Source organism: Phoxinus phoxinus, assembly GCF_949152265.1.
Source record: "Phoxinus phoxinus genome assembly, chromosome: 5".
In the NCBI taxonomy this organism is placed as follows: domain Eukaryota; kingdom Metazoa; phylum Chordata; class Actinopteri; order Cypriniformes; family Leuciscidae; genus Phoxinus; species Phoxinus phoxinus.
In genome coordinates, this window is record NC_136880.1 from 2,812,604 (window position 1) to 2,822,676 (window position 10,073).

The following is a 10,073-nucleotide window of genomic DNA, read 5'->3' on the forward strand; positions in this document are numbered from 1 at the left end:
CCTAGCAACCACCCATAACACCCTAGCAACCACCTAGCAACCGCCTAGCAACCACCTAGAAAACCCTAGCAACCGCCTAGCAACCAATCTCGTGCAACCGGGTCGTGTTTTTTGCCACTGCAAGCACCATTCACATTTTCTTCTGGAAATGTACGTTCTAGTTATTAATGGTGCTTGCCTATAGGCAAAGCAACATTAGTGTTATTGCTCATACTTATTATTATTCTTCTTCTTCCACTTTTTTTTCGTCTCGCTACTCCTCCCGCAGTTTTTGTCACAGACCCATGAATGAGGTGTCAAAACGTGCGGCCTATTTGGGAATGGTGTGCTATGACTTTTATAAGCGGTCGGGCGTACGATGTTCGCCCGCCGGGCGAAATAGCAGCGAAAAAAAACGCATAGACTTACATTGCGAAAAGCACATAACGCCCCATAGCTCAGAGCGAGGATTTCGTAGAAATGTGAAATTTACGACATTTGTAGAGGCTGGCAGGCTCTTTAAGAATATACCTCACAATGGGGTAAAAGTTGCACCCCTGGGGGGCAGGAGCGGCCCAAAGTTTTCCCATTCATTGTCTATGGCATAGGACGGCCCATGAAATGGGCCGTCCTACACCATAGTAAGCGATTTTGTATTGAACATAACTCTGGATCACAGTGTCATAGAGACAAGGGGGCGGGCTCATTTTACTCAGACGACCAATCAGTCTCTCAGGATCATTGTGCAGCTATCAGGCCACGCCCCTAGCAACCATTTAGAGCACCTTAGCAACAAGTTCCATAGACTTCCATTGAAAGAGATCAAATGGATATCTCTGGATAGAAGAGTCATAGAAACATGAGGGTGGTCTCGTTTGACTCAGGGCAGCAAACAGCCAATCATGAATCACATCGACACTTCCTAGCCCCTCCCTAGCAACCATTGTCGAGCACCTTAGCAACCAAAATTCACAGACTCATAGCTCAGAGCAAGGATGTCGCAGACACGTGTAATTTGGCACATTTAAAGAGACTGGCAGGCTCTGTAAGAACATACCACACAATGGGGTAAAAGTTGCACCCCTGGGGGGCAGGAGGGGCCCAAAGTTGCCCCAATAAAGTACTATGGTGTAGGACAGCCCATGAAATGGGCTGTCCTACACCATAGTAAGCGATATTCTATTGAACATAACTCTGGATCACATTTGAAGAGGCTGTTAGGCTCTGTAACAACATACCACACAATGGGGTAAAAGTTGCACCCCTGGGGGGCAGGAGGGGCCCAAAGTTGCCCCAATAAAGTACTATGGTGTAGGACAGCCCATGAAATGGGCTGTCCTACACCATAGTAAGCGATATTCTACTGAACATAACTCTGGATCACATTTGAAGAGGCTGGTAGGCTCTGTAACAACATACCACACAATGGGGTAAAAGTTGCACCCCTGGGGGGCAGGAGGGGCCCAAAGTTGCCCCATTCACGTACTATGGTGTAGGACAGCCCATGAAATGGGCTGTCCTACACCATAGAAACCGCATTTGCATTGAACATAACTCTGGATCACAGTGTCATAGAGACAAGGGGGCGGGCTCATTTTACTCAGACGACCAATCAGTCTCTCAGGATCATTGTGAAGCTTTCAAGACACGCCCTAGCAACCATTTAAAGCTCCTTAACAACAAGCTCCATAGACTTCCATTGAAAGACATCAAAGGGATATCTCAGGATATAAGTGTCATAGAAACATGAGGGTGGGCTCGTTTGACTCGGGGCAGCAAACAGCCAATCCCCAATCACCTCAACACATCCTAGCCCCTCCCTAGCAACCATTGTCGAGCACCTTAGCAACCAAAATCCAAAGAGGGATATCTTCCATTCTGAATGTCACAGAGACGTGGGAGTTGGTGTATATCATTCATACTGACAAGCAGCCTTTAGAGTTTCATAATTGGCAGCTGCGGAGCCACTCCCTAGCAACAAAACAGAGTACCCTAGCAACCATTTTGCAAGACCTATATCTCCGCATCAAAACATCGTATAGAGATGGGGGTTGGTTTATACATTCACACTGACTTTGGAGCTTCATGATTGGCAGTTGCCAAGCCACTCCCTAGCAACCAAACAGTTTACCCTAGCAACCGTTTTGCAAGACGTATATCTCTGCATCAGAACATCGTATAGAGATGGGGGTTGGCTCTTTTGACTCATGCTAGCAAACAGGACTTGCTACATGCTACACATGCTAGCAGTGAATAGCTACATGCTAATATTGATTAGCTAAGTGCTAAATCATGCCAAGAAAATGTTACAAACACCATAGTAACCATCTGTGACAACTACCAACCACCTAGTAACACCATAGCAACTACCCAGAATACCCTAGCAACTGCCTAGCAACGCCCTAGCAACCACAAAAATATCCTAGCAACGCCCTAGCAACCACCCAGAACACCCTAGCAACCGCCTAGCAACCACCCAGAACACCCTAGCAACCGCCTAGCAACCACCCAGAACACCCTAGCAACCGCCTAGCAACCACCCAGAACACCCTTGCAACCGCCTAGCAACCATCCAGAACACCCTAGCAACCACCCAGAACACCCTAGCAACCGCCTAGCAACCACCCAGAACACCCTAGCAACCGCCTAGCAACCACCCAATACACCCTAGCAACCGCCTAGCAACCACCCAGAACACCCTAGCAACCGCCTAGCAACCATACAGAACACCCTAGCAACCACCCAGAACACCTTAGCATCTTCATAGCAAACTCCAAGAACACCCTAGCAACCGGGTCGTGTTTTTTGCCACTGCAAGCACCATTCACATTTTCTTCTGGAAATGTACGTTCTAGTTATTATTCTTCTTCTTCCACTTTTTTTTCGTCTCGCTACTCCTCCCGCAGTTTTTGTCACAGACCCATGAATGAGGTGTCAAAACGTGCGGCCTATTTGGGAATGGTGTGCTATGACTTTTATAAGCGATCGGGCGTACGATGTTCGCCCACCGGGCGAAATAGCAGCGAAAAAAAACGCATAGACTTACATTGCGAAAAGCACGTAACGCCCCATAGCTCAGAGCGAGGATTTCGTAGAAATGTGAAATTTACGACATTTGTAGAGGCTGGCAGGCTCTTTAAGAATATACCTCACAATGGGGTAAAAGTTGCACCCCTGGGGGGCAGGAGCGGCCCAAAGTTTTCCCATTCATTGTCTATGGCATAGGACGGCCCATGAAATGGGCCGTCCTACACCATAGTAAGCGATTTTGTATTGAACATAACTCTTGATCACAGTGTCATAGAGACAAGGGGGCGGGCTCATTTTACTCAGACGACCAATCAGTCTCTCAGGATCATTGTGAAGCTATCAGGCCACGCCCTTAGCAACCATTTAGAGCACCTTAGCAACAAGTTCCATAGACTTCCATTGAAAGAGATCAAATGGATATCTCTGGATAGAAGAGTCATAGAAACATGAGGGTGGTCTCGTTTGACTCAGGGCAGCAAACAGCCAATCATGAATCACATCAACACTTCCTAGCCCCTCCCTAGCAACCAGTGTCGAGCACCTTAGCAACCAAAATTCACAGACTCATAGCTCAGAGCAAGGATGTCGCAGAAACGTGTAATTTGGCACATTTAAAGAGACTGGCAGGCTCTGTAAGAACATACCACACAATGGGGTAAAAGTTGCACCCCTGGGGGGCAGGAGGGGCCCAAAGTTGCCCCAATGAAGTACTATGGTGTAGGACAGCCCATGAAATGGGCTGTCCTACACCATAGAAACCGCATTTGTATTGAACATAACTCTGGATCACATTTGAAGAGGCTGGTAGGCTCTGTAACAACATACCACACAATGGGGTAAAAGTTGCACCCCTGGGGGGCAGGAAAGGCCCAAAGTTGCCCCATTCACGTACTATGGTGTAGGACAGCCCATGAAATGGGCTGTCCTACACCATAGAAACCGCATTTGTATTGAACATAACTCTGGATCACAGTGTCATAGAGACAAGGGGGCGGGCTCATTTTACTCAGACGACCAATCAGTCTCTCAGGATCATTGTGAAGCTTTCAAGCCACAGCCTAGCAACCATTTAGAGCTCCTTAGCAACAAGCTCCATAGACTTCCATTGAAAGACATCAAAGGGATATCTCAGGATATAAGTGTCATAGAAACATGAGGGTGGGCTCGTTTGACTCGGGGCAGCAAACAGCCAATCCCCAATCACCTCAACACATCCTAGCCCCTCCCTAGCAACCATTGTCGAGCACCTTAGCAACCAAAATCCAAAGAGGGATATCTTCCATTCTGAATGTCACAGAGACGTGGGAGTTGGTTTATATCATTCATACTGACAAGTAGCTTTTGGAGTTTCATGATTGGCAGCTGCCAAGCCACTCCCTAGCAACAAAACAGAGTACCCTAGCAACCATTTTGCAAGACCTATATCTCTGCATCAAAACATCGTATAGAGATGGGGGTTGGTTTATACATTCACACTGACTTTGGAGCTTCATGATTGGCAAATGCCAAGACACTCCCTAGCAACCAAACAGATTACCCTAGCAACCGTTTTGCAAGGCGTATATCTCTGCATCAGAACATCGTATAGAGATGGGGGTTGGCTCTTTTGACTCATGCTAGCAAACAGGACTTGCTACATGCTACACATGCTAGCAGTGAATAGCTACATGCTAATATTGATTAGCTAAGTGCTAAATCATGCCAATAAAATGCTACAAACACCATAGTAACCATCTGTGACAACTACCAACCACCTATGGCGCTTTTCCACTGCATGGTACGGCTCGGTTCGGTTCGGTACGGTTCAACTCGGCGCGTAACGGTTCGGCTCGCTTCGCTTTTCCACTGCGTGGTACGACTCAACTCGGTACGGCACAGTTTGGTTCGCTTTAGCTCGGTTGCTTTTCCACTGCAGTTAGTACCGCTTCAAAGTGGGTGGGACTGATCGTTAATAGTTGCCGCCTCTACTGTCATGACATCATCCTAAACGCGCCACATTTCAGACGCACAACACAGGAACAATGGAGCCTATCGAGGGGATGGTGTTCTTGATTCTCGGCATGTGGATGTTTTTAACTTCAAGACGGAGAAATGTGTTTAAAATGAGGCTGATGGCAGCAAAGCAAAATACTGCAATAAAAAACAAAAGAGTCTGGGAACTCTTACAACGAAGCGAAGATGACGACATCACTCGGTTTGAACGACGGCGCACGAGGGTAAGCTAATCTTGTTTAGGGTCTCAATCGCTATATTGTCACAAAGCATATAATGAATTTAGCTGCCAACTTTATGTATTAAAATGTGTACTCCGTGTATTTCAGATGTATCATATTTCTCAAAGTCGCCGCCACAGACCATCTGTTTGGACATTTAACAGAGCTTCTGAGTGGTGGGATGTGATTGTTCCTGGGTTTACAAACACGCAGTGGTTGGAGAACTTTAGAATGTCGGAAGAAACGTTTATTTACTTGTGCAACAAACTGCGTCCTGCGATGGAGAGACGGGACACGAACTTCCGCGTGTGTGTACCTCTAAAGAAGAGAGTAGCCATTGCACTGTGGAAGCTTGCAACCGGCTCTGAGTACAGAAGTGTTGGACATCTTTTTGGAGCAAGCATTTCAACTGTGTGTCGGTGTGTTCAGGAGTTCTGTGCTGCAGCAGAGACGTTGTTGGTACCAGAACAAATTCGTTTTCCAGATCAGGAGAGGTTTAAAGAAATTGCTGCCTACGTTGAGAACAGATGGGGACTCCCACAGTGTATTGGTGCTATTGATGGATCACACATACCCATAATAGCACCACAAGACTATCACTGTGACTATTTCAACCGTAAAGGCTGGCACTCCATCATCCTTCAAGGTGTTGTGGATGGAAAGGGACTTTTCTGGAATGTTTTCACAGGACTGCCTGGAAGCCTGCATGATGCTCGGGTTTTGAGACTGTCCACACTGTGGGAGGTGGCAAGCCGTGGAAACCACATACCAGCTAGCACCGAAAACATTGGTGGGGTGAATGTTGGCTACTACATCCTTGGAGACTCTGCCTATCCCTTGCAAAACTGGCTATTAAAACCATTCATTGACACTGGACGGCTAACAGCGGAACAGCGGGTCTACAACGTGAAAATCTCCAGAGCACGTGTAGTGGTTGAAAATGCTTTTGGTAGATTAAAAGGAAGATGGCGTTGCCTTATGAAAAGAAATGACTGTGCGGTCGACCTTGTTAAATCTATGGTGCTGACATGCTGTGCTCTACATAACCTTTGTGAGAGTCATGGAGAGGCCTATGAGAGTGCATGGGATCCACCTTCAGCAGCAGAGCCTGTGCTGGGACTGGCACAGCCTGTAGAGGAGGAGGGCAGGGATGTCCGTGAGGCTCTGATGCGTTACTTGAATAGCTGATTATGTCTGTTCTGTAAAGTGTGTTGTCAATAAACTTTTGTGCAGTATTTGAAAAAGTTTCCCTTGCATATTTATTTACCCATTTATTATAAATAACCAATTTATTATAAATAAGTATGAATATATGAATAATAAATAGCATCATTATAAAGATGTAAGACTCCAGCTTTGATATTTGACCAGTTTATGATAAATCTGCTTTGCAGTGACAGTAAATTCTTAATTTATTCCAGGAGTGCAAAATTATTAATCTGTAACATTTGATATTTTGAATAGGAATTATCACTCATAATGCAGTCAATCATGTTTTCTCAGGTTTGTGTTCACTTACATGCAATATACAGCATTCATCAGGGCTCTTATCCAATTGTGTGCATATTTGGAGAAATAATCAGCACATGTTCTTTTAAATATTTTGTCATACAGAATAGCATTTTTGTTCATTTTATGTCCAAACACTATTTTAAACCACAAGCGGAATATGATACAGAAATACTCAATACTTCCAAATACTTCATTTGAAAGCTTACACATGGCATTTTATTGTAAATGTAGAATAAATTGTCATAATGAAAAATAATTGTTATAAATAGCTTCAAAGTTTTGTAAAGTTAGAAATGTATTTCTATGAAAAATCTTCATGAAAATAAAATTTAAGTTGGCACTGTATCAATCTAGAAATGCACTCCAGCTAAAGCCACATGTCTAACCATGTTATATTTAAAATTTTAAGACTATAAGTCTAAAACTCTGTATTTAGTTAAATGTTTTTCAAGATCAGGTAATATGACTTTATTTTGAATAGACTCTAAAATGCAAACTTGTGTTTATTGTCATCTATTAGCATCTATTCAGTCTATTGTCTCTGTTGTTTTGTGGTGCAAACGAGCCCCATTCAGTGTCAGTCTCTCCTTGCTCACATTCACACATCTCCAGCCTAGTTTATGACCCTAAATATGCATTTCTTTTGTCTGCATTATAATTACTAACGACTGGCTATTCACGCTGTTTCAATCCCTCATTTATTGTATCAAAGTTCTCACTTTATATTTGAAACTATCAAATGCCTTTCTTGAATAAAGAAACATTTCAATAAGCATTCCTATTTAGAAAAAATCATAAAAAATAACAGCTAGATGGCAGGTGCACCTGAGCTATAGCTTGCATGTTAGCTTAGCACACCATCAATAGAGACAATTTATGAGATTAAAACCATGTTTGTCCTGTTGCTATAATCCACATGCACTGTTAAAAAGCAAAGTACACGTTTGACAAGTAAATTTTATTTAAGAAAAATTTAAACAGATCAAACGTTAAACAAAGTGCAAATGTATGTAGTGCAAAAACAAATGTATATAAAGACATATATAAAGACAAATTTAAAAGTAAAGAATGTACAGCAAGCAAACTTTAAATGTGCAAATGTATGTAGTGCAAAAACAAATGTATATAAAGACATATATAGACAAATTTAAAAGTAAAGAATGTACAGCAAGCAAACTTTAAATGTGCAAATGTATGTAGTGCAAAAGAAATAAATATAAAAAATATAAATAAGAAACAAATTTAAAAGTAAAAAATGTACATTAAGCAAACTTTAAACGTTGTGAGGTTTTAGTCGGGCAGAGTTCTGTTCTTGTCTGTTCTGTCACTGTCCTGTCCTGTCACTCATCGTCTGTACAAGCATCCCCATGACGTTGAGAAAGGCTTGATTGAATGCAGCCGTTTGTGCATTTTCCTCCCTCCTTAAGGCCGCTTCTTGCTCTCTTGCTTGCCGGGCCTCATCTACTGCCATCTGCAAATGGAGCTCCCTCTGTGCCCGGTTCAGTTCCTGCTGTTGAATATCAGCCACCTGCATCTCTCTTAAAACAGCAAGATGCTCCTGATGGTGCATGCTCCGTTTCCTCTTGCCTGGACACAAAGAAAAAAAGTTATAATTGTGATTTTTTTTTCTAAAGGTTTTTGCTAATAATAATAATTGAGAGCAAAAATAAAAGCTAACATTATCACATATCATCAATTAATTTATGAAAGAACTGTTCATTAACAACCCCATGATATACAGTGTGAACTAATCAAATCGACATAAGAAAAGGATTAGGTAAGCTAAATATATGATTTGTAACAGTAAGTGTTTTAGTCATATTTCATACCTGGTACCACTCGCTCTGGTGTCCTGCTGGTGCTGCTGGAGGTTGCTGGTGTCGACGGTCGTGCTGGTGGCGACGCTGCTATCACCAGTTGGGGCGTTGAGGCATCACTGCACGGAGAAAGTGCTAACGAGTCAATCGTAGACAGTGCATCTGAAACAAAAAGTTAGTACAATGTTTGTTAATGCACAAATTACAGCAACACAAATCAAACTAGCAACAATAACAAATCCAGAACATTTAAATAATAATTGAATAGGCATAGATAGGCCAACGTTACATGTAAAAAATAAATAAAGCTTTACAGTATAGATGGTCAATAAACAAAAGCTTTCAAACTTAATATATTGTACACAACGTTACGTACCATCCTCGATTGTGTTGTCCAACAACGAGGTGGCCGAGTCCAGGGCACCCTCTCTCCCATTGCTCGCAGGTCGACTTCCGTAGATAGCGTCCATTTGGTCGAACCACTTCCACGTTCTTCTGTTTGCACCACTCCGGCCGTTGTGATCCTTTATGGCTCGGTAGTCACTTTTTAGTTTTTTTAATTTGTCCCTACACTGTTTGTAGGTCCGGTGGTAGCCGTGTGCGGCTAAGAGCTGTGCTATTTCTTGGAACACTTTTCCATTCCGTGTTGCCCCATCCAGCTCTCGCTGGATCCGCTCCTCGGCAACCAACGAGAGGAACGTCTGGACCTCGTCCACTGACCACGATTCAGCCATTTCTTTGATTTGTTTTTACTTCTTTTGTCAAGTAGGCTAAATAATCTAAAAACAGGTGCTACCGCGTTGGCTGTTGTCTGGCTATTTAAATCTAGCGGGTTGTGTCGCAAATACAATGACGCTGAAGTGACGATTCTGTCTGACCAATCAGTGATCTGCAGTGGTTTCACGTCATATTTTAGTATCGGTACGGTACGCTTGGAACCTCAACAGAGGTGGTACCATTTAAAGCGAGCTGAAGCGAGCCGTACCGTACCGTACCATGCAGTGGAAATGCGCCATAAGTGAGCCGTACCGAACCGAGCCGTACCGTACCATGCAGTGGAAAAGCGCCAAAGCGTGCCGTGCCGTACCGAACCGTACCGTACTATGCAGTGGAAAAGCGCCACTAGTAACACCATAGCAACTACCCAGAATACCCTAGCAACTGCCTAGCAACCATCCAGAACACCCTAGCAACCACCTAGCAACCACCTAGCAACCGCCTAGCAACCGCCTAACAACACTCCAGAACACCCTAGCAACCGCCAAGCAACCACCTAGCAACCGCCTAGCAACCACCCCGAACACCCTAGCAACCGCCTAGCAACCACCCAGAACGACCTAGCAACTGCCTAGCAACCGCCTAGCAACCACCCAGAACACCCTAGCAACCGCCTAGCAACCACCCAGAACGACCTAGCAACTGCCTAGCAACCGCCTAGCAACCACCCAGAACACCCTAGCAACCACCTAGCAACCGCTTAGCAACCACCCAGAACACCCTAGCAACCGCCTAGCAACCACCT

At 44.1% G+C, this 10,073-nt stretch overlaps 2 protein-coding genes across 2 annotated transcripts; one reads left to right on the top strand and one right to left on the bottom strand.

The window, feature by feature from the left end:
* The first annotated feature begins 4,787 nt into the window (after window positions 1-4,787).
* On the top strand, window positions 4,788-6,449 carry LOC306998045 (uncharacterized protein). Its single transcript, XM_079611783.1, has 2 exons — window positions 4,788-5,225; window positions 5,331-6,449. Exons 1-2 carry the CDS (start codon window positions 5,031-5,033, stop codon window positions 6,408-6,410), a joined length of 1,275 nt encoding a protein of 424 aa, XP_079467909.1. The 5' UTR covers window positions 4,788-5,030; the 3' UTR covers window positions 6,411-6,449.
* Window positions 6,450-6,624: 175 nt separating this feature from the next.
* Window positions 6,625-9,661, bottom strand: LOC306998050 (uncharacterized protein). The gene is made up of 3 exons (XM_079611799.1): window positions 8,928-9,661; window positions 8,564-8,713; window positions 6,625-8,321 (listed from the first exon to the last, which is right to left on the bottom strand). The coding sequence occupies exons 1-3, from the start codon at window positions 9,283-9,285 to the stop codon at window positions 8,059-8,061; spliced, it is 771 nt and encodes a 256-aa protein (XP_079467925.1). The 5' UTR covers window positions 9,286-9,661; the 3' UTR covers window positions 6,625-8,058.
* Window positions 9,662-10,073: the final 412 nt, after the last annotated feature.

Excerpts from the sequence above, each read along its gene's own strand:
- LOC306998045 (XM_079611783.1), top strand. The coding sequence starts at position 5,031 with ATGGAGCCTATCGAGGGGATGGTGTTCTTGATTCTCGGCATGTGGATG. Across the intron at positions 5,226-5,330 it reads TTGAACGACGGCGCACGAGG|ATGTATCATATTTCTCAAAG; the intron begins GTAAGCTAATCT and ends CGTGTATTTCAG.
- LOC306998050 (XM_079611799.1), bottom strand. The coding sequence starts at position 9,285 with ATGGCTGAATCGTGGTCAGTGGACGAGGTCCAGACGTTCCTCTCGTTG. Across the intron at positions 8,714-8,927 it reads GGACAACACAATCGAGGATG|ATGCACTGTCTACGATTGAC; the intron begins GTACGTAACGTT and ends TTTTTGTTTCAG. Across the intron at positions 8,322-8,563 it reads ACCAGAGCGAGTGGTACCAG|GCAAGAGGAAACGGAGCATG; the intron begins GTATGAAATATG and ends CTTTGTGTCCAG.